Raw genomic sequence first — 25,000 nt, 5'->3', positions numbered from 1 at the left:
GGAGTGTACATACTACTTTTTATTCCTGATCTTCACATCACTTGGTGCATGTTAGGCTCTGCTTGGAAAGTGCCTTTGGGCCTTGTTCCTTTTGGAAATGTAATGCATTTTATTTACCAAAACTAAGTGATGCTTAGGAGCTCACTAGAATCTGGTATTAAATTGTCTTAGACCAGAGTATTGGGAAGTCCTTCCTCATTGGGAATCCATTCTCTCTACTCAGGTTAACTTTGTACTCTTGCAAAAGAAATCTTTTTATGCCACGAGAGTCCTTGTTCCTCATAGTTCTGGTGAACAAGGCCTCGAAAACATATTCAACTTCGACTCTTTACGTTGTCATGAAGAGTCTGATCATTCATTTCAAAAAGAAAATTCAAAAACTGAAGAATTCCAAAAGAGCATCAATTTCCAAACCCATAAGTATTATATAAAGTTCCCTTGGAAGACTGTTATGGAAGAGAAGGTTCCATCCAATCATGAAGTAGCTCTCTCTGTTTCAGAAGGTCTGCTTATCAAGAAATGTTCCATAAACAGCTAGATGTTGGAATTATTGAGAAAATAAATGTTGGACCCTAATGGATAAGGCCAATGTCACCATTAAGGTTTATCCGGTATTTAACTGCTCTCTGAAAACCAGCAATGACCCTTCCCTAAATAAAACAGGTTATGTAGGAGGTAATATCTCATGGGAGACATTGTGAAGTTGTTTCTTTACTTCAGATCTAATGACATTGTCTTTCCAAGTGACATCAAGCAAGCTTCCTTACAAATAATGTTAGCCAGAGAAGACAAAAACAAGGTGTATTTCTTCATGAAAGAAGGAGAAAATTTTGTTGCATACAGATGTAAAACCAAAATATTTAGTTTTAATGCTAATCCTATCATTTTAAACTATGTTGTCAATCCTTATGCTAATCATTCTGGTGATAATGAATTTTCACAAATGCTCAAACAAAATTGTATGTGGACAACCTCGTTGTCACTGGTAACTACTGAATTTCTCAAGAGTGAAGCTTATAATTAGAATCTGTCAACAGAATGAAGCAAGCTGGATTTTGTGTTACGTTCTTGGAACTCCAATAATGAAAACCTTAGAGCTGTAATGATAAATGACAGCCACTCATGGCAGTAATTATGGAAAAGCTCGAGGTCTCAAATATTTCACGGAGTAATTCCAGTTAGTTGTCTGATAGCGTGTTGGATCCAACAGTTAACACTAAGGGATCAAAACCATCTCAAACCTTAAAAATTTTAACGTTCTGGGTCGCTTCTTGCCGGTTACTAAAAAGGTATATTGATCATGAGAGAATTGTGGGGTTTAAAGGTCTTTTGGGACGAGATTGTAACGGCTCTGACCTTTCGCAATTACCCTTGTCATGATCAAGGTTCAGTGAAGATTGAAGCCACTCAATATGCATCTTTTGTGATGCTTCCAAAAAAGCAAAAACTTTGCCATTTATTATGAAAGCAAAATGATTGACATTTATAAGGCTGCAAAATCTTGAGTTCTCATCAAATCTAAAACGCTGCAAAATCTTGAGTTGTTCTCATCCTATCTAAAACGCTGCCTATACTGGGACTGTTGGGGGTGCATTTACAACTATAATGCTTACCTTTGGTTCTAGACTCTTTTTCCTTCAGCTAAATTTCAAAATGTTACAATTTTTATTGATTCTCAGATTGTGTTTCAGTGGCTACTTGCTGAGTCTGTCACTACGACTAGTATTTTCACTTGTAACCGTATCAGAGATATTTCAGTGCTTAAGAAGAACATAGTGGATAGATATGGTATCTCAATCAACTTCAAATATGCCAAGAGTGGAGATACTCCTTGAGACCCTTATCATATACTGAATTCATCAAGCAACCTCCTTTTTGCTTGACCATTCTTCAGTAGGCTTATTATTCGTATATGAGTGCTTTATGAAATAACTTTTATTCCATAGATTATATAATAAGAAGACTATTTTTTAATATTTTCTATAAGGCAAACAGATTCAACCGGCACCATAAAATACTATACACCATGGCGAGTGCAGATTAACATAGTCTTCCTTAATATGTACGTTTTCTTTGAATGGGAAAATCTTACAACATAACTTTGATATTTAAAGGGGCACTATTGTGAATGTGATACTCTCTCTTCCGTTCTGAATTTCGATTAAGCAGAGGTGATGATTCAAGACTTTTGGACCTAGGTACACCTGATTCATTTAAGGTGGTTTGTGGATAACGCAGCTTTCAATATCCACAATAACAAAAGAGATAGTATAATTTGCGGATAATAATGTTAACAAATATATGCTAACACATCACTCCTGGTGAATCTATATTTATATATTTAAATAACACTTCACAACTTGTATATATATATTTTTATATGTTTCCTGGTGCATGTGGTTCTTATGACTCCACATTTATTACTTTACTCGAAAATGGCCTTGCAGATAACCAGGACATATAAAACACAAACAAAAAAAGGAGTACAAGGAGCGGAGGGCTCTTTCTCAAAGGGAAGTGCGTGAAACACGTGGATATAAAAATAGTTATATTTTATAACACACAAGATCAAAGGGAAAATTAACTGAAAACACGTTAAATTGCTGCTGCAGAAGTCCTCCCGGAGGGGGGGGGGTGGCTTGGGAATGCCAGGAACACGGACCAAGGATAATTCTGCTACGATCGTCTTTCTGAAACGATATTACGACCCAGGTTACAAATCTAATGCTGGAATTTGGGGAATGAATTACTCGGGGGTGCACTGAAGGCGCCAAGGACTCCCCGAAGCGTTACTTGTGACTCAGAGGAAAGAAGCAGTGAACACGTGGGCCGGGCTTGAACCAAGAAACATCAGGGAATACAAAGTTATAGGCCCAGGCGTTAATAAATGCACAAGGGCGAAGTAACGTGACTAGCAACTCATTTTGGGTACTTTACCACATTGTAGGGGCGTAAGGCTGACGTCGGCGTCCAACTTCGTCTTCTCCCAGAGGCACACGTGGTTGTGTCGACAAAAGGGCCTCCCTCACCAAGGTACTGCTTCAAGTCGTAGATTGGGGCGGAAAAGGGCGCCCGTGGGATGATGAAAAGGCCGCCGTTGAGTATCATCTCTCGTTTGGAGACTTGCAATCCCCACTTACAGTCTTTGAAGGCCACATGGATTCGGGCAAGGAGCAGAGGGCGGCAAGACTTCCACGTGGCGGCGAAGCGATCGGAGGGCAGGGGGGCAAGGCCTGCCGAAGCGTGACTTCTCGGCTTAAACTAACGACCGCGTGTGAGAAGGAGCTGTCCTCGCCCTGACCTTTTATTGCTTCTGGACAGGGGTAGGGGGGGCGATGTCCTGACCCAGGTCACGCTGCTATGTCAAAGAAAACGGCCTTACTTTCCTGTACCAAAGAAAACGGTGCAAAGCCAGATTACTGCCCAAAAACTCTGAGCGCCTCTTGTAATCTCCCGACTTCTGGTTCAAACTAACCCAAGCCAGTATCCACTACTTCTCCCAGGTTCAAAATAGACAGAGGCCTATCTATCGGCCGAGCAAAGCAGAAAGGAGGGCGCTTTCATAGCGTATTTTGGCGCTAATCTTTACAATATATATATATATATATATATATATATATATATATATACATATATACAATTAATATATATATATATATATATATATATGTATGTATGTATATATATTAATTATATATGTATGTATGTATATAGCCTATGTATATATATATATATATATATATATATATATATATATATATATAAGTTGTGAAGTGTTATTTAAATATGTAAATATAGATTCACCAGGAGTGATGTGCTAGCATATATTTGTTAACACTATTATCCGCAAATTATACTATCTGTTTTGTAACGTTCCACCAATGATTTAATTGAAAAACTGCTGTATGCTAGACCTTCGAATTCCAGGTTAAAATTTCAAGTCAGTTATTTTCAACTCTTATTTTGTTAACTGAGTTTAGAAAGCAGGAGTCATCACGTCCGTCAACTTCATAACGTTTCGGGCAATTAGGAATACAATAGGAAAAATGACGTGATTGATATTCACTTTGAAACAGGTTTTAAGAACTAGATATTATTTTCAAAAATAGTTCCAAGAGAAATAAAACTCTTTACTCTTTTATACAATTTTGTGTGTTTATTAACATGTATACATTAATTGTTTGTCATTTACACAAATATGTCATTAACTGCACAGTTCATATTAAATGTATCTCTGTAGCTTGGTGTATTGGATGGTAACCTGTTATAAACGCAGTTGAGAAAAGCTGAATTTCTGTTAGGGGGAAAAAGACCTTTCATAAAGATTTTATATAGTTTTTGTCAGACTGAACAGGCCTTCATTAGAAAAAATTCTTGGTCTTTTAAAGCAATGTTTGTGCATATATATATATATATATATATATATATATATATATATATATATATATATATATATATATATATATATATATACAAATACATAAAAGATGTTGGAACCTGAGGCCTTCTGTACCTAAGATTTTTTTACCTGGGCAGGCTTACCCCTAGCATACCAGCGAGTTTTACCCAACCTCCCGACAGAGCAGTGACCCAGCTTATAGCATTTCTATCGAATTATCCTCTTGTGTGTTGATTACTTTATCACACACATATATATATATATATATATATATATATATATATATATATATATATATATACAGTATATATATATATATATATATATATATATATATATATATATATATATATATATATATATATATATATATATATATATATATATATATATATTAATTTGCCACATCATCACACATCACTTTATTACCACTGAGACAGGTACAATATCAATGCGACAATATGTGGCAGATGATGTGTGGGTGGGCGAAAACTTGTGTTTTTTGTAAACGTGTGTCATAGACAAAACCGTATACATCATTATGGTTTTTGCATTTGGAGAATACCAATGCTCTTTGAAGCAAAACGCGCTTTGCTACCTTGCTTTGTTGCTCGTCATTTCTCGGTACTCTTCACTTTGTAAACAGTAGCTGAGTGATCGTGTGTTGTGATGCTTTCTCTCTCACCGAGTGGTTTTTCGGTGCCTGCAGTATTACAGGCATTCTTATTGCTGTATGTGTGGTGCTATGTGTTCTGTGTATGGCCCTACCACCTCCTGAGAACGCCAAGAAGATGCTGACCCCTAAAAAAAAAAAAAAAAAAAAAAAACTGGAAACTGGAAAGAATCGAGGCGGAGTAAGACATTGTACAGTCTATCGTGCAGGCCCACAGTGTGACGGCTAAGCCCTGTCATGAGGAAATTGAACCGTCAACCTTGATCTGGCTTCGTCAGCAAAGTTCGTAGGTCTGCATGGGTTGTGGACTTTAAGGTGTCCGAAGGTTGGCTGTTTCAGTTGAAGATTCGACAAATGCTTTCCAATAAGAAGACTCATGGCGAAACTTTGGATGCTTTCGAGAAGGAAATAGAGGAACTTCTGCAGACGTTACAAGGCTTGATGAAAAAGAAAGGACTTTTTTTTTTTAAGTCAAATCTACAATGCTGATGAAACTGGTCCATTCTATTGGTTCTTGCTAACTAACACCTTAGCCGATGATAAATAAATTGATCCAGTAGAAAGTTTTCAAAATGAATGTCTGTTTTGTTATGTACAAATGCTCCTGGTAGCAATCATTGCAAACTAGTCAAAGTTGGACATGCAGAGCAACCAGGTGCCCTATGTGGGTTGATTGATAGTCTCCCCATGATTTGGTGTCATTTGGCAAAGGCTTGGTTCACCTCCCAAAGATCATTTATGTAAGGAGGATTTTGTTACCTGACACAGAACCTGTGAATTGTTAGACGTCAGTAATATGCCTGGGCATCCTACGAAAATCCAGTAGAATGGTGACGAAGGCTATATTAGGATCGTGTTTTTCCATCCTAATATGACTGTACTCATTCAACCAGTGGACCAAAGTGTAATTGTTGGAACAAAATGCTTATACAGGAGAAAGTTTCTGAAGGAGGTGATGGTGGTGTTCGAGGGCGAGGAGTAGAAGGTGCAAGGCGTAGATACACAGGAGGAATGAACTATGGAGAATCTGTGAAAGTATTTCCTGAAATCTGCCATCTACAACTTCGCAAACGTTTGGAAGGACCGCACCATGCAGATGTTGGAACATACTTGTAACTGTGTCTTGAATGGGGAAGAGGGTATGGTCAACTTCCAAGGCTTCAGCGTGGATGACTTTAGTGTCCAACTTGTCAAGGGAGGTAACACCGTTCCCGAGGATGACGTACAAGAGTGGCTGGATGTCTTGCAACTGTTGTATGAAAGTGAGATAGCTGCTGCAGTTGCCGCTGGTGAGATGGAGGAGGAACCCTCTGGAGGTGCCAACAGCGACGACAATGAGTCTGCATCACAAACAGCCCCTTTATATAAGCAAACGCGGATGTCTTCAGTTTGTTCATCGAGGTGATGCAACGCCTTCCCCAGAGCCTTAGAGTTTGCAGAAGACATTCAAGAAATTCGGTGGATGGTAATTGTAATAATTTTTATTGTCAGAGTACCCTCGACAGTTTCAGACACCTAACCCCCATGCACCCAAGCCCATTGCCATTCACATTTTTAGTAACTAAGCCGTTCAGCTCAGAAGTGCAGGCAAACACTTTAGCACCCTTGGATGGCATGCTAGGTTCTTCCAGCCAGGAATCTGATGCATGTCTGCCACCTATTGAGGACCTGGACCATCTAAGCGACTCGGTGCCTCCTCCAACCGGTTTGCCACTTCATGACCTTGCAGATCTTTAAAAGTCTGGTCATTGTACGCATTTTTGGCAATGCACACAGGTAAGCGAGGGAGAAACAGTTTTGATTTTGTTTTTAAGTGAAGTTTTTATTGTGTGTAGACGTTATTGTATTTATTAAGAGACAAAATAAAAAAAAAGTGTTTACCATGTTTTACAGGTGTGTACTGTATGCACAGTACCTACGATATTGAGAGCTGGATAAGAGATAGAGAAAAAGGGCTTTTCTTTGTTTTAGCTTTGATTTTATTCAATTTTTTGTAGACGTCATTGCGTTTTTAAGAGACAAAATACGAAAAAAAGTCAACATTATGGTTGGTAAAACCACTGAACAGTACAATAACTTACTATGCCATACATACAGTACCGTACCTATTGTATTGTTGCGTGCTGTGCATAAGCATATAGGGTAAATATATTGTTATGAATATAGGAAAAAGGTAGTAACTCGTGGTTTAACATCCAGTATTTAGTTAAAAGTGAGCTGGTCGTTGTTTATAAGCTTATTTATGGGGTATTAACAATGCGGGGGGAGGGGGCTGAGTTAGTGGTACGAAGTTGCCGTTTTACTTCTGTATGGGTGTTTTTCGTAATATCCAGAAATTACCATTGCCTGGCAGGGCCTTGGGTGCATTAATCCAGACATGAGAGAGATTACCTATATGGAAATGCCAGAAAGGGAAGAGATATGAGAAACAAACAAATGCATGTCCAGTACCACAGGCAGCCTAGGGATATATTTGAAAAAGGTAGTTAGCAATGGCCTGCTGATGGCAGCACAACACCAGGCTCTATGTACACGACGACGTGTACAAAGTAAAATAGACAGTCAAATATCAACATCACTAGTGTGCTGCAAATGTGAACAGAATATGACCATCAACCGCATCACATGTGAATTGCCAGCGTTAGCTCAAAATTATTACAAAAGAGGGCCTTGCCCTGGAAGATCTGCAAAGAATATGGCTTACCATGGACAGATAATTCGTACTGCTTTATATATAAAAAGTGCTAGAATACAAAACAATTTAAGGGCTGACCATGTGATATAAGTAGATACAATGCATATGGCTGCGACCTAGAGGCAGGTAACAGGATTAATGTTTCAGCACATGGTTACGAGGGCTGTCTGTGTTTGACTGCCGAACCTGGCGCCTAAACCTGAGTTCGGCAGTAAAGCTTAGAAGCTGACGAGGCCACAGGTCCTCGGGAGAAACCTTGAGTCGAAAGGCTTACCTATACAAACCTTGAGCTCGGCTATATCTAGAAAAGTTTACTGATGGCCACTGTTGGGGTAATTGGGAGTGTTGGAATCTTAAGAAAATAGGACAGTTGGGTCATCATAAGGAGACAGGTTGCAGCCCGGATCCAGGCTAAGAGATACAAAATTAGCACTGGTATAAAAAAATAACATGGTGATGAATCTAAGAGCTAATCAGTTTTAATGGCTCCTCTCACCAATATTTTTTGATGTTATTAAATTCAAGTGTAAAAAATTGCACATTGTAATAGCTAGTTGTCTTCATAAAACCACGGAACTTGAGTCTTTAGTTAATAACTAAAGATGACAATTGTTTCCTACAATTATACATAAAAATATTAGCAAAAAACAGCATATATCTCGTTCAGCTGTCTAGTTGCGTCTGATTGAAAAACACACGCTGTTTATATCTATTTGTTTACTCTCTCTCTCTCTCTCTCTCTCTCTCTCTCTCTCTCTCTCTCTCTCTTTGTCGATTGCCAGGGTCCATCTCTACTCCAGTATACGAATACTTCCTTCCTCCATCTTCCTTGTTAATATCATAAGATAACAAAAACGATACGGGTATTTTCGAGAAACAACACCTCATAGCACCTGATTCGGAAGAGGAAGGAAGGATGACAAAATGGCAAAGTAGCTCCGTCTTTTCACACGTCATAACGTCGTTCTCGTTAAGAAGTAGGGTCTGTTACACATAGCACAAGCGTTCACATAAGCGCCGCGTCTGCTCTCACGTAATGGCTTAATAAAGGTACCGCGTTGGTATGAGTACTGAAGAGAGAGAGAGAGAGAGAGAGAGAGAGAGAGAGAGAGAGAGAGAGAGAGAGAGAGAGAGAGAGAGAGAGAGAGCCAAAATATTTGAGGGAAGACACGTAAGATCATACATTTTCGAAGCGAGAGAGAGAGAGAGAGAGAGAGAGAGAGAGAGAGAGAGATGCGCAACGAAGTCAAAATATTTGAAGGAAGAAAGACACGCGAAAACATACATATCTGAAGAGAGAGAGAGAGAGAGAGAGAGAGAGAGAGAGAGAGAGAGAGAGAGAGAGAGAGAAGCACAAGGAGGCCAAAATATTTGAAGGGAAAAAGACACGTGAGAACATACATATTTGAGAGAGAGAGAGAGAGAGAGAGAGAGAGAGAGAGAGAGAGAGAGAGAAATGTAAACCAAAATCTTGATGAGAGAAAGAGAGAGAAGTTAACCAAAATCTTAGAAGAAAAAATGAAAATGTTTCAAGATGGTGTACACGTATGCGTGTGTGTGCGTGTGTATATGAGAGAGAGAGAATGAAGGCACGAGGGTCTCTCGTAAGTGCTCTTTTGTTCTTGTATGAAACACGTCCTCCGTCACATAGAGGCAGCTTAGTTCCCCTTTAGCGTCTATTAGCACCTCCTGGCCCAGGTCGCCTCATTGATGAGAGGCCCAGACGGCGGCCAACAAGTCTCGGAGGAAAGTTCGGTCTTTGATATATTTCTTTGGTCACGGATATACTTCTTAAGTCTCTGATATATTTCCTTTGTCTGGGATATGTTTCTTCTCAGATATATTTCCTTGGTCTGATATATATTTTGAGTGTTTTCGTCAAAAGAATTCTGTGGATTTATAAGCTTTAGCTTCAGGTATAGTTATGTTTAAATAAGTTTATGATTTCTTGCGTCCGGTTGACTGGAATATAAAAGAGAAAAGTGGGAAGGAAAAATGAATGGTCTTCGAAAATTCTGTTTTAGTGAAATTCAGAGATAAAGAGAGAGATACTGAGAGAGAATTTACTTAATGTTAGTCTTTAGTGTAACCTTTTTCAGCCGCACGCACGTAAACTTTTTTTTTCTTTTGTCAGAGCACTGCTTGTTCATTGTTCAACTCTTGACTTGAATGCTGGTAAACTATACATGTCATGGGAAGTCCAACAGACGCTTCATTTTCTTCTTAATGAGCAAGTCCGGTCTCCCCGTGGTTTACATCCTTCAAAATTCAATGTTGATTCAGTTTTTAAAAAAATTGAATAAGTGAATAAAAAACAGACGCGAGAAGAAGCATAGCTGTTTTATTTTTGCCATAATTTAAAGACTCTTCCAGATAAACATAAAAATATTTCTTTTAACGAATACGCTTGAATATAAAGGAAGATAACCGTTAATATTTATCTCCCGTAAGCATTACTCAAGGTTCTTTGCAGCGTCCCTTCTGCCCCTAGCTGCAACCCGTCCATTCATTTTACTGCACCTCCGTTCTTATTCTCTTTCTTCCATCTTACTTTCCACCCCCTCCTAACAATTTGTTTCATAATGCAACTGCGAGATTTTTGTTCTGTTGCACCTTTAAAACCTTTCTATTCTCAATTTCCGTTTCAGCGCCGAATGGCCTCATAGGCCCCATTGCTTGGCCTTTGGCCTAGATTTTATTTCCCATTCCATTCCATTAATGTCAATTGATGAAACTGGTCGTTAGAGGTTCACAAAGCTTTATAGTGTAAGCGTAAAACTTGAAATTAGAATGATTTCCAATGACTTTTTCAACTGTCAGTAAAGGCAGACAAAGGAACTGTTGGCGGCGTTGGCTTGACAAACCCCCCTTTTATTTTTGTTCAGAGTGAGAGAAAGGTTACTCATGATTTCCGTGCTTTATTTTACTTACTTTCGCCATCGTGACATTTTCACGTTCATGGAAGTAGAGGGTTTTGAAGGAAGAGGAAAGCTGATGACCTCTTGTTTTCCGGAAATTACGCGTAAGCTGTTCGTTTCTTGTAATCTTTTTTTCATAGAGGACAGAAACCAACATTTATTTTAATTTCCTTTTCTTCGTTAAATTGCCGCAGTTGCTGCATACATTGCCAAGTCGCGTTGTAGTACAAACGACTCAGCGAGTATATATATATATATATATATATATATATATATATATATTATATATATATATACAGTATATATGTGTGTGTGTGTATGTATGTATGTATGTATATATATATATATATATATATATATATATATATATATATATATATATATATATATATATATATATATTTATATATATATATATATATATAAATGGGTGTATGCATGTATATGTGTGTGCCACAATAACTCTGAAACGCATTGAGCAATTTCAACCAAACTTGATATACGTATGACTTGCTATCTAGAAATCAGCGCTGCGGGAGTAAGACATCACTAGCACCAAAGGGCACCAAAAGTGGCGGGGGGAAGGGTTTCCTGGAAAGGGGGCGGGTTCTGCCCATGAAATGCGGCTAGATATGCCCGTAGACTTAGTAACTTTACGAATATATCATACCTAATTTCGGTATACATATGATTTACTATCTGGAAAAGAATACTGGGGGCGGGGGGTAAGACACTAATGGCACCAAAGGGGGTGGGGGTCGGGAAGGGGGTGACAGAGAGAGAGAGAGAGAGTGAGAGGGAGAGGAAGTGAGAGAGAGAGTGAGAGGGAGAGGAAGTGAGAGAGAGAGAGAGAGAGAGTAGAGGTGGTGTTAGGGAGAAGACAGAGGGAAAGAGACAGGAAGGGTTGGAGAGAGAGAGAGAGAGTGAGAGGGAGAGGAAGTGAGAGAAAGAGTGAGAGGGAGAGGAAGTGAGAGAGGGAGAGTAGAGTGGGTGTTAGGGAGAAGAAAGAAGGAAAGAGAGAGAAGGGGTTGGAGAGAGAAAGAGAGAGAGAGTGAGAGAGGGAGGGAGAGGGAGAGAGTGAGAGGAAGAAAGAGTGAGAGGGAGAGGAAGTGAGAGAGTGAGAGGGAGAGGAAGTGAGAGAGAGAGTAGAGGGGGTGTTAGGGAGGAGCAAGAGGCGAAAAGTGAGAGAGAGAGAGAGAGAGAGAGAGAGAGAGAGAGAGAGAGAGAGAGAGAGAGTAGAGTGAGCGTTAGGAAGGAGAAAGAGGGAAAAAGTGAGAGAGAGAGAGAGAGAGAGAGTTTATCAGTTGTCATTTATAAAATATATATATATATATATATATATATATATATATATGTGTGTGTGTATATATATATATATATATATATATATATATATATATATATATATATATATGTGTATGTATATATATATATATATATATATATATATATATATATATATATATATATATATATATATATTTTAATGACAACTGATAGACACACTAAATTTTTATAAGGAGGGTGAGAGAGAGAGAGATGCAGTATGGACTCCCAATATCAGTATGTCTTACATACCCTGACTCTATAACCTCGCAATGTTGACAAGCGAACGAGTCAAAGAAGACGAGAGAGAACTTTTTTCTTCTTCTTCTTCCTCTCCGAGTATCGCAGTCACTTTGGCATGGAAGTTAACGACGTTAGACTCTTTCAGTCGGAGGAACCGCCCCAGGCTGAGAATGGGGAGACCTCCAGCCGTAACAGTATTTGAAACCAATTTCTTATCCTTTCACAGACATTTCTCCCACGGAAATGGATTCTTTATTCACTTCCCAGACGTAGGTAGGAGATAAAATGGTGCCCTTTTTGAAAGGGTCGTCTTTGGAACTCAGACACGGAGATAAAAGTGGTCGACGTCAGAGTTTAACCAGTTTCTATTATATTTGTACCAATGGACGAGCGTAATTTCAGAGTTAAATCAACGTCCGTAGTTGCTTACGTAGCTGGTAAGGCAATAGCATGGACGATATCGTAGTCGATTAACAGTGAATCAAGACAATATCTATCATTTTTTAACGTATATTCACAGGACTAGGTTAAATATGACGAATTTACTGTCTTCAGCGCAAAAAGAATTCGCGTCTTTTGCGTTGTAGTTCCTATTCTCTAAAGAATTTTCTTTTCTCGATCAGCCATGAAATATTACAGAAATGATATGATGATTATTGTCTTTAAAGCACCTATTAAACAAAGGCCACGATTCCTTCTGGATAAAGATATACAGGTCAAGATTACGCTCTCGTCAAGACTTATTAAGTGTCAGGTAAAAAGAAGGCACGAAGAACAATCTAGATGTTGGCAGTAGCGAGATAGGAGTCACCAAATCTTTCAGTTCGAGATTTACTGAATTTTACACTACGTAGGAAATGATGGCCTGACGGGTGGAGGTATCACTAAGAGCGGGAACTGCTTGGAAAGAGAAGAGAGCCGCGGGAACACCTTTCGAATAGATAGTCGGCTGATGTTATGCAGCTAACAGTGACTTATATGAACTGATCAGATGAAAAGCCAACAATAGGTGTACAGAGGAAAGCACTAAAGTCTGCAGACAAAGAATTTGGATAAAATTGGCGGAAGAGACGGTTGCAAGAGAGCAGCGGGACTGGCATGGGAGAAGCATGAAGATATTAATCACTGAAAAGGATGAATATAGAAATCTGATGATAAACGTTTTTAATCCCATTAGTCATGGCTAAAATTAAAATCATACTTTAAAAAACGCTGCAGTTTTATCGAGAATACCTTTAAATTTACGAGTAGCGGGACCAACATTTCGAGCATGGCACCTGTAAATAACATCTGTTCAGATATATAAGTTATCCGCCTCTGGCTGTATGTGACTTACGAGTTGAATTTGGTACATCCTTATCAAAAACTTTTCTTCCTCAAAACATTTTGGCTTTTGGATGGCTTCCATTAAAGTAAGAGGCTCAAAGACAAGAATCATAATATTGTTTTATTCAGCACAGAGCCTCAGTTTGCAAGGATAGAGGTACAGGGAACAAAATTCTCATGATTATAAACGTTCTTAATAGGGCGGAGATGTGTAACTTATTATATTCTTATCTTTCCTCTCTGCTCAGTTGGGTATCTGGTTTTAATTAATCTCACACAAACGTAATGCAGATATTTTTTTTATTATTGATGAAATTGATTTCTACGGCACATACTTAAGAAAATGGCTAATGAATTCAGTCCAAAAAATTATGCAAGATATTCATCATATAGACGGCTGCTTTATCAGAGGGATTGGCAGAATGAATAGAATTCATATCCTGTACAAGGATAATCCCACAATCCAAAAGAATCGCCGGGTCTTATATCCAAAAATCCACATCCTGAATCCAATGCTCCTTCATTCACAGCCAAAAGATTTTCAGGCACAGGAGTTTTTGACGTCATCCATATTTTCCCGGTAAAGCCAACCCACGCTTGCGTCACTGGAAAGAAAAAAAATAAGGGAAGTTTGAACGCGAAAAAATGAAAATATATGCACCGGCTGGATAATTACACTGTCTGCAAAAATTCACCCAGAGGTTTTAATTCTGACAAGCGAAGCAGCAACGAATAACAAGCTTCAAAGTTACAAAAGCGAAACGCTTAAAATTTGTAAAAGACGAAAAAATTTACTGAAATGAAGTTCAACAACTAAACAAACCAAAGCACTTCAAGAGAAAACCAGTTGAAGCTAGTTACAAATGCAACAGTCAAATAGATATATGACCGAAACGAGACAGAATGAAGGAGAACTAGACGTGGAAGATATGTGAGAAATAAACGAGTGGTGGATAAATGATTTTCTGTGAAGATGCTGATGCATGATATGAACAGAAAACATACAACCATGACATTTTTCACGCGTAACGTTGCGTCGTCCAAATTCTCAGTTGTTAGCATTTACTTAACCATTGCTTATTCCATATTACTTCGTTTGCTAATTCACACCCAAAAATGCGAACATGAAAGCTATTCCAGGTATGACAGAAAAGGAGACGGGAGACAAGACAGGGGTAAAGAATGATAGACAGGAACACTGGGGTTGAACTATTCCAATTTCTGTAAAACACATTCTAAATAACACAAGGGAATCCTTCTGAGTATGCTTTGGTGTCAATATTCGCCCACCTGGCCTCACAGTATCAATGGTCACCTACGAGATCTTGATCCCAGCGTTAGAAGATGAAAATTGCACAGACTGTTGTCTTGTCTTTAAACAGGAACAGCCAACTCACACGGAAACAACTTGTTAAAGAGCTTTAGTTTTCCTCTGTATTTCGTAGATTCTAAATATTGAAAGGATAGTTTTTCTAATTCACTTAATCCGTTTCATAAGTTTATTTGATCAACTGTAGTCAAATTGCAAGTAAATAAGGGTGAAAAGGACTGTTAATTAAAAACGATTGATGAGAGAGAGAGAGAGAGAGAGAGAGAGAGAGAGAGAGAGAGAGAGAGAGAGAGAGTGAGTGGTATATAGACTGATTCTTTATCGCCTACTAACCTATTGCATAAAAAATACAAATGTGTCGCAGTACAAAAATTACATGATTTTCCACTGGAGTGCCTATGTAGTGTCTTGCTTTGTGATAAATCCCAAGGTTGCAATAAAATGTTAGTAAAAAACATATTACAAGAAGGAAATGAAATATCGGTCACTCTACGTGGAGAAAACTCCCACACATAACTGAATAAAAAGAAGCAGCAACTAACCAGGTCTCTTTCCAGGCCCGTATCCAGAGTTTTTTAATGGGGGGGGGGTCGTTTTTCCCAAAACTGGACCTTTTCTTCTATATATGTCATTGCATATATAGGTATATAGAAGATGAAATATTGAAAATGGAGCAGATTAGCCGTCTCGATGACGTAAATTCCACGTTTCGGCAGCCTTGCTGCAGTGTCGTCAAATTTCTCTGACCAGATTATCGTACCACAGCTTTAAAATTATCGTTTCTCAACTAAAATCTACAAATATGGTGGCCTATATCATATTCCTATTATCACTCTTGTATTTCCTACTATTAAAGAATGATGTTAATGTTTAATAACAAAATTTACGAAGGAAGATTTACCAAAAAAACAAAAGATTGTTATTTATTACTTTGCAAGTACAGTTCAGTGAAAAGGATAGTCACAGAAAATATGGACTTCCAGAAATTTTTGTGGAGATCGTTCGACCTGCCCCCCAGCCCCCCTCGGTACAGACCTGCTTTCGCCTTCATGCACAAAACACCCAGTTTCCCAAGAGGGCGAAATAGCGCAGCTACTCTTATCCGGACGCTGTCAGAGATTGTCATGTGACGCTTAATATCTCTCGTGGGAGATCAGTTACGATCCATCTTCCCGTTATAAAATATTCAAAACCCTCGTTTCACAAAGGAGGGACATGATGGCGGAGGGATGTGTATCTGAAATGAAGGTCTAGACTTATCTGTAGACTTTGATGTGTTGTGGGGGGGGGCGTTAAGAAATAATCTTTTCCTGGAAATTGTTCGATACTTGGGTGTCAGGTTATAAGAACTGCAAGTTAAGTTCAGAATGCCTTTAGAGATAGCATTCTTTAAATCATTCACCTTTATTTGCTTTAAAAGCAGGCTTTAATCTTAGTGAAAATGCAAGAAGCCTAACCGTGGATTTAGCGAACGACTTCAGCCTCTCCAGGGTGGAGGCAGTCTGAAGAGGAAGCATGACGCCCCGAAACTGTTTTTGCTTCTAAATATATTTGTGTTTTTTTTTTAAACTCCACTCCGTCTTTAGACACGCATCCCAGTTCGCAGTGAACATCCGCAATATGTGATCATGCTAAACCAAACGAGTATACAACAAGAATAAAGAATTTCGTGAAGACTTCAAAAGAATGACGTGAGACATACAGGAATCGGGGAGGAGAGAGACAGGTCACATCAAAAAAGCCTCCGCTCTGGGAGCAGCATCACAACAGAAGACGGACGAATCCTAAGAAGCTTTTTATTTATGCAGAGGCTATGAATGATACACAAAGGAAAAAGTATATAATACTCGTCTTCCTTTTAGTTTGCTTCTGATAATCTTAGGAATGACAGGCATGCTAAGCAACAATTCCATAGCACGTCGAAAATTTCAGTGTTTCATTATCTACTTCTTTTAATTGGTAAATACATCAACCAACAGTTACCTGAAGGTGCTTAATCACTAGTGGCTCCATTAAAACTTCACAAAAAGTATTAGCGGCTGCAAAAAATGCGTTGCAAAAGGATACAGAATGACATGCCAAAAAAAAAGATACATTTCTATATATGAAATTACAAGGCAAGTGAAAGTGTCATCAAAACTTGATAGAGAGTTGTGTTAGTAAATGTTATTTACTGTAGCAAGAAACTTCAACTGAAAACCATAAGATTATGTATATGGAAGAAAAGTAGCAAAATACCATTAAGAGAACTTTGCAGAGAATTGTGACATATATGGATAAGGGCTATAACTCTCTGTCATGATTTGTTTTAGATATAAGATGTACAAGAATAGATTGTGATTTTCTCTACACCCAATTATACGAATTCGAAGTACGGGGGACTCCTGATTACGTTTGAATCAACATTCATAAATATTAATACGATATGTAGTTTATTTCCCTCAAGGAAGTGTCAAGAAACTTGCAGGTTTTCTTACAACGAGAAAGTTATCAAGATAGTTTTGCAGAGACTTAGAAAAACCGAGAAGAATAATTATAATTATAACAAGACCATTTTGAATGGCCAGTTAAAGTGTTAGCAGTGAGCAATGCAGTCTTGATATACCAAACACTCTCTCTCTCTCTCTCTCTCTCTCTCTCTCTCTCTCTCTCTCTCTGTAAGTGTATGTGCGTGTGTGTGTGTGTTTGTTTCTCTCTCATTTGAGATTCATACCAAATAACCGAACCATTCTTGTAATCTGGGAAGTCCCAACTAGAACATTTACCGCCTTTCATCGTTTCGCTATGCAGTACCAACGATACAACGAGCGACACAACGAGACACACGGTGTTTACTTGCGGGTATGAAATACAGCTTCATACACGCAAACACACACACGTCCTTATGAGAGCCCTGACTGTACAATTTTAATCACCGTACGAGTATTCCTCAAGAAACTCCATCTATTTTCCTGCAAGACCAAAAACTGATTACCTTTTTACAGAAGTATCATTTTAATAAATCCTACCTACCACTGGACATGGCTTCTTTAAAGTGATCGCGAAGGGCCAACATGTCCTGCCTCTCGATGTCTTCCATGAGCCTCATTCCCTTCCTTTTGCAATAATCATTTGCAGACAACCAGTTCATGGGAGTAGAGTTCAGCGTGATGCAGCCGTGCTTCTCCGTGAGCAGTGATGGTTTTGAGCACGTCAGCCCTGAAAATTGGTTCGTCTTATTAATCAGTCCTAAATATTAGTTCATTTGATTAATAATAAACTGTTGAGAGAAGTTTACTTGTATATGTTGTTCTGGAATTACTACGTCATGGGTCAACGAAGTCGAGAATTAATTAGTTAATTAAGTATGAACATATAGTGACAGTAATAATGAAAATCTGATTATGAACGTTTCTCTTTACTAACTAACATGGAACTTGCAAAAGGAAAATTAATGTAAACATTACGATAATGAAAATTATAGTGATTAATGCCACTGATGATCGCCAAAGTGATGAGTATGATGATTGAAAGAGAAGACGTCGCGTTATTCATTATTTCACAAACATCGCCAACAAAAGACCAAAAAAAAAAAAAAGTAGAAATTGATCTAAGTTCTCTGAAATGAATGGGTTACCATTCACGCGAGTTTCAGAGTGAATATTTACTTGGTGACTGATGAGTGAATCACCCCAGGTAACAATATTCGGAGCATCCACTTATTAATAAAACAAAAGGTATTCATGGTTTCTGTTAACTACGATTCCAGTAAAAAACGAAATCTTAATGGTACTTTCATGCGTATATATATATATATATATATATATATATATATATATATATATATATATATATATATATATATATATATATATACACAGTATATGTGTGTGTGTGTGCGCACATATATAGTGACATAATTGGCATAATTTTTACATACACCTTTCCTTAACTGAGATCTCGGATTTTCAAGTCCCACTAAAATGATACTGAAAACTGAAAAGTAAGATAGTTAATATATATATATATATATATATATATATATATATATATATATATATATATATATATATATATATATATATATATATATATATATATATATGTGTGTGTGTGTGCCTGTGCGCATACAGCATATATAGTGGCATAATTGGCATCATTTTTAACATACACCTTTACGTAACTGAGATCTCAGATTTTTTCAAGTCCCACTAGAATGATACGGAAAAGTAAGATACTTATATAATATATATATATATATATATATATATATATATATATATATATATATATATATATATATATATATATATATATATATATATATATATATATATATATGTGTGTGTGTGTGTGTGTGTGTGTGTGTGAGTGTGTGTGTCTGTGCGCATACAGCATATATAGTGGCATAATTGGCATCATTTTTAACATACACCTTTCCTTAACTGAGATCTCGGATTTTTCAAGTCCCACTAAAAAATTATACTGAAAAGTAAGATACTTACCATTGCACGTGAATCCATTGCCAGAATAAGGGGGTCTGCAGTGGCACGAATATCCTCCTACGGTATTCTGACAAATAGCACGGCGATGGCACCTATCCGTACCTTCACGACACTCGTCAATATCTTTGTGAGGGGAAAAAACAAGTAAAAAATGCGCCGAAGAAAGTTTCCTGTACAGCCGCTACAGCTTATAATCGAGGCCACCGAAAATAGATCTATCTTTCGGTGGTCTCGGTATAATGCTGTATGAGCCGCGGCCCATGAGACTTTAACAACGGCCTGGTGGTGGCCTGGACTATATCGTTGCCAGGCGCACGATCATGGCTGACTTTAACCTTAAATAAAATAAAAAATACTGAGGCTAGAGAGCTAGAATTTGGTATGTTTGACGGTTGGAGGATGGAAGATCAACATACCAATTTGCAGCCCTCAAGCCTCAGTAGTTTTTAAAATCTGAGGGCAGACAGAAAAAGTGCTGACAATAAAAAGTGTGGACAGAATACAGTGCGGACGGACAGACAAAGCCGACACAATAATTTTCTTTCATAGAAAACTAAAAACCGAGTAAGAGTTTGTTTCCATTACGAGAACGTGAATACGGCCGGTAACCCAATATTCTGATTCTTCATAAGTCTCAGGAAAAATGAATAAATAGAACTTAAAAATTTAACATTTTCGGAATAATTCTTGTAACTGCAGACTCCTAGTTTCCTATAGATATTTAATCTAAAGGAGTAATCCTCACCAGTTGCGAATGGAATTGGTTTCCTAACATTTGAAACATTCAGAAAAACACACTGTTGGGAAATGAAATCTGGTCCAGGAGAATTAAACCGAACTTTGGATTAAAGAATAAAATTGAGAATAATTAATGTATTCATTGGTTATTGCATACTGGGGTTTACTTTTTAATATATATTTATTTTCTTTTTGCTCTTATGGGATTTATAAAGGGCGTCAGCATACAGTGACATGTTCATTAGATTGGTCGTTACCTTACCAGCGTCATGTTATACCGAAATATCACAGCTTTGTCATCGAAAATACTGGAGTGATTCAAAGTCAAATTCCAGAAAAATGGGAATAAGTAATTATCAATGAAATTCTGGTCACCTCGTGCGCTTTCAAATAGGTATACTACTGTAGTTCCTTTTGATTCTATGGCCTTAAAGTATGGCCTTTGAATGACAAACTTTGGAAACTAAATTATAAGGTAACTACCATTATGTCTTATCGAAATGGAGATGATATCACGTACACGTAGAAGGATATGCAGAATCTAAACCTAGAAAATCTCTATATCTTTTATAATAACAGAGGAGATGGTTTTGGTGGCGACAACTCATCAACAATGAGTCAGTTTTCCACAAAAGTCACTCATTTCAGGTAGATCACCTAATGAAGGTATCAGGCCAATTTCATCAAGATATGTTCCCCCGTTTTTGGGCTTTCCTAGTGACACACACACACACACACACACACGCACACACACACAGGCACCCAAGCAGAAACCCAATCAAACCTCATCGGGGGAATTTGTACCCAGTCTACAACTTACAACGACTGATACTAATTACTATCAGTTGTGAAAAGTTTCTTGAAATTAATAACATAATTATCATCAGTTATGATAACTACTGTAATGATGATATATATACCATTATCATCAGTTATGATGATTACCTAGTAATTAATAAATATCTGTTAAAACTGTTCTGATTTTTGTTTGAGATAGTAAATAAGACTATTCACTGTTGATAACCAGTGAAATGAGTGCTACTGTAAAAGAAAAAAATATTTGAAACGGGAATAGACCACTTAATAGGGAAGATCGTAGGAAGTGAGGCGGCTGAATGAGAGGCTCTCAAGGAAGAGATCTTTCCTAAGATAGTGACCCCCAGGGGTTTTCGTGGGTCGTTATCTTGGGCTAATATTTTTAGGGGTCATTATCTTCACGATATTTGCGGTCTTTTGTCTATGTTTTTACGGCAATCCCCAACGGGCTTGTACTAAACACGCCGCAAAGGTTGATACATACCGGGTTAAAAATTTTTACCCTTGGGGGTCACTAACCAGGAAAGATCCAAAGAAGGAAACAGAAGTCTACCAGAGGCCATAAATGGGATAGATCCACGAGATGTTTTTTTCGTAAATGGAGTCCCCTTCTTTATTTTGTTCAGGCTCGAGCAGCAAATAATTGCTTCTCAAAAGGAAACTAATTCTTTTACCAGAAAATTCACGCATGAGAGAGAGAGAGAGTCTAAACAGAAACTGGTTTACCAGGAAAGAGAATTGAGAGAAATACTGTCAACTGAATGGAGTGAAAAGAAAAACTAGTGAAAGAAATTCCAGGAAAGCAAATGCCGAATACGTACAAGTGTTCAAAAGACTCGAGTTGATAACATTGCATCTCGAGAGAAATTTATTGGGAAATGAGGGCAGAATAACTGGGTGAAAAATGGATAAAAAAAAAACTGAGGTTTATTCAGACGAAATCTGAACGAAATACATTTGATAATCGTTATAAATGTATTCATAAATATGAGAAAACTGCAATCTATAAAGGAAGAGTGTTTTTATAATACAAAGAAGGTTCTGAGAACTTGGATGAAAAACTGTACAACCTTGCGCTCAATTTGTGTTACAAAAAAGTGTATGAAACACACGCACACATATTATATATATATATATATATATATATATATATATATATATATATATATATATATATATATATATATATATATATATATATATTTCCTAATTTTTTTGTCAATGTGTATATACCATAGTTTTCTTACAATAGGAATAGATTAATTCGGTTGGAGCATTAGGTTACAAACTTTTTTTAGTCACGTCCTTTAGAGCTTCTTTTGCATTACAAAAATGTGGGATATATATACATATATATAAAATATAGACATTAAGATATATATACACACACACACACATTATATATTTTATATATATATATATATATATATATATATATATATATATATATATATATATATATATATGAATCTTACCTTGACAGCTGTCTCCCACTTTACTGAAACCCTCCGAACAAGTGCACTCGTAACTTCCGATAGTATTGACGCAAGTCTCATTCCCTTTACATAAGCCATTGAGGTGGGTCTGGCATTCGTCAATATCTGCAAAAGAACCACGAATGAATAAAAACACATGAACAAGTGGTTTAACAAATACCTATATTCATAGTAGTTGGGGGAATATTAAGAAACTGTTTTTGTTACTAAGGGCAGAAAAAAGGCTTAATTAGATGGCAATATTAAACAAGTAAAAAAATGCGCCGAATTCTCTTCGGCTCGATCGAGTTTTCTGTTAACCGTATAATCAAGGCCACCGAAAATAGATCTATCTTTTGCTGGAAAAGCCGCGTCCCATGAAACTTTAACCACGGCCCGGTGGTGGCTTGGCCTATATCGTTGCCAGACTCACAATTATGGCTAACTTTAACCTTAAATAAAATGAAAACTACTGTGGCTGGAGGGCTGAAATTTGGTATTTTTGATGATTGGAGGATGGATGATCAACATACCAATTTGCAACCCTCTAGCCTCAGTAGTTTTCACGATCTGAGGGCGGACAGAAAAAGCGCTGACAGAAAAAAGTGCTGACAGAAAAAGTGCTGACAGAAAAAAGTGCGGATGGACAGACAAAGCCGGCACAATAGTTTTCTTTTCAGAAAACTCAAAATATGGGCATGAAAACAGGATATATTTTATGCTTTCAAGGGAAATAGGCTTAATAAAGAGCTCTAGGTATAGTAAAAGAAATTACACAGATCGAAACCCAGTTATTTAAATATTTTGTTACTGTAAAAATTTACATTGTTAAAATATAGTTAAAATCTAATAGAGGTTTTAAATTAGAAAGAAAAGTATTTCCTGCGTTAAGAGGAAAAAGAATTAACTGAATATTAAAAAGGTTGCTGAATTAACCATTTTTCCAAGCGACTAATTTTCAATAGGGTTTCAGTAATGCAAAGTATATTTAATGCATTGTTCACTAGAAAATGAGAAAATCCCCATGTTCAATACGTATATACAGTGTATGTATATATATATATATATATATATATATATATATATATATATATATATATATATATATATATATATATATATATATATGTATATATATATATATGTAGATATATACATATATATACATTAAGTGCATTAAGTGTGCGTTTTTGTGTGCGCATGTGTGTGTGTATTATAGTCAAGCAGTATCCCTTGAAACGAAATTTTAACAATCACTCCCTTCTTGGGAATTTAAAGCGCCGACCAGTGAAACAGCCAGCCAACACACACACATACATACATATATATATATATATATATATATATATATATATATATATATATATATATATATATATATATATATATATATATATATATATATATATATATATATATATATATATATATATATATATATATAGATATATAGATATATATATATATATATATATTATATATATATATATATATATATGTATATATATATATCTGTAAGTTCGTGTGCTTGCTCATATGTGGATCGGAGTTAGCTGACGATTGCTGTGGAAATTCAGCATTGCAATTCCGAAGTTCACGAGCACCTGTCTGTGTAATAGCAATAGCCTGATTTCCAGGCATCAGGCGAAACTGCTTGAAACTCGTCTCTCCCCCCCCCCCACCCCCCTGGGAAACTTTTGTCTTTGATATCTGAGTGACCTTTGGTCCCTGTTACCATGGAGGGAAAGACTAAGCAGAAGGCATTGGTAGCCAGGGTTCTTACACTGATCTACAAACAACTTACTGATTTTGATTCAAGAGACGAGACCATTGATAATTGGTTATTGTCTTTCCCACCGGTTATTGGATGTGTTATATTTTAGGTTAGTTGTTTGTTATGGTAATATGTGGGAGAGAAAAGGAACAAAATGTTGTTTCGGGTCTAAAAATTGCTTAGAGAATGCTCACCTGTTCAGTCAATTAAATTTATCCATTCCCTTCAATAGATTTACTTGACCATACTTAGGGTGCGTCTACACTACAGTACAGGTTGTCATAAACAGACGTCGGCAAGTCATCGCACACACACCACAAACAGATTGAATACAAGTTAACGATTTATTAGTAGTTGTGACCAGTGCTTCAAATATCCAGCATTTGCCAAAGGCACGTTCTCCACTTAAGTTGTTGACTTGTTTTCAACCTGTTTGTGATGTGTACGTGATGATTGTTTGTGCCATGTTTAACTGCAGTGTGGACACTACCTTACAGTAACCATCCATGATGCAGATTTGAAAGGCAAAGTACGCACCAGATTTCGAGACAAAGGAAGGCTTAGTTTTGATTCACCATTTAACCATGCAAAACAACATTTGGTGCTGAAATGCTGACTTACCAACGCAAGTGAAACCATCGCCAGAGTATCCGGGGAGACATGTACAAGTGTAGTCAATGGGGAGATTATAACACATGGCCTTTTCGCTGCAGTTGTGTGTTCCATCTTCACATTCATCTGCCAAAATAATTCTCTTAGTGTTAATATTTCTTAGAAAAATTAGGCCCGAATAAACTTCTAGT

At 37.1% G+C, this 25,000-nt stretch overlaps 1 protein-coding gene across 2 annotated transcripts in view; it reads right to left on the bottom strand.

Annotated features, from left to right (window-relative positions):
- Window positions 1-13,863: 13,863 nt before the first annotated feature.
- Window positions 13,864-25,000, bottom strand: part of LOC136828602 (pro-epidermal growth factor-like) — a 16,146-nt gene continuing 5,009 nt past the window's right edge. The window contains exons 5-9 of one of the 2 annotated variants that reach the window (XM_067086644.1): window positions 24,819-24,935; window positions 22,424-22,549; window positions 19,395-19,517; window positions 17,919-18,108; window positions 13,864-14,185 (exon numbers count right to left, since the gene is read on the bottom strand). In XM_067086644.1, the coding sequence (XP_066942745.1) occupies window positions 14,122-14,185; window positions 17,919-18,108; window positions 19,395-19,517; window positions 22,424-22,549; window positions 24,819-24,935 (620 nt within the window). In that variant the 3' untranslated portion in view covers window positions 13,864-14,121. The remainder of the gene's footprint in view (window positions 14,186-17,918; window positions 18,109-19,394; window positions 19,518-22,423; window positions 22,550-24,818; window positions 24,936-25,000) is intronic. The other variant, XM_067086643.1, reaches the window with a different exon arrangement.

The sequence above is a fragment of the Macrobrachium rosenbergii genome, chromosome 43, assembly GCF_040412425.1.
Source record: "Macrobrachium rosenbergii isolate ZJJX-2024 chromosome 43, ASM4041242v1, whole genome shotgun sequence".
In the NCBI taxonomy this organism is placed as follows: domain Eukaryota; kingdom Metazoa; phylum Arthropoda; class Malacostraca; order Decapoda; family Palaemonidae; genus Macrobrachium; species Macrobrachium rosenbergii.
The sequence above is the reverse complement of the archived record's forward strand: the minus strand, read 5'-3'. Positions and strand labels throughout refer to the sequence as shown.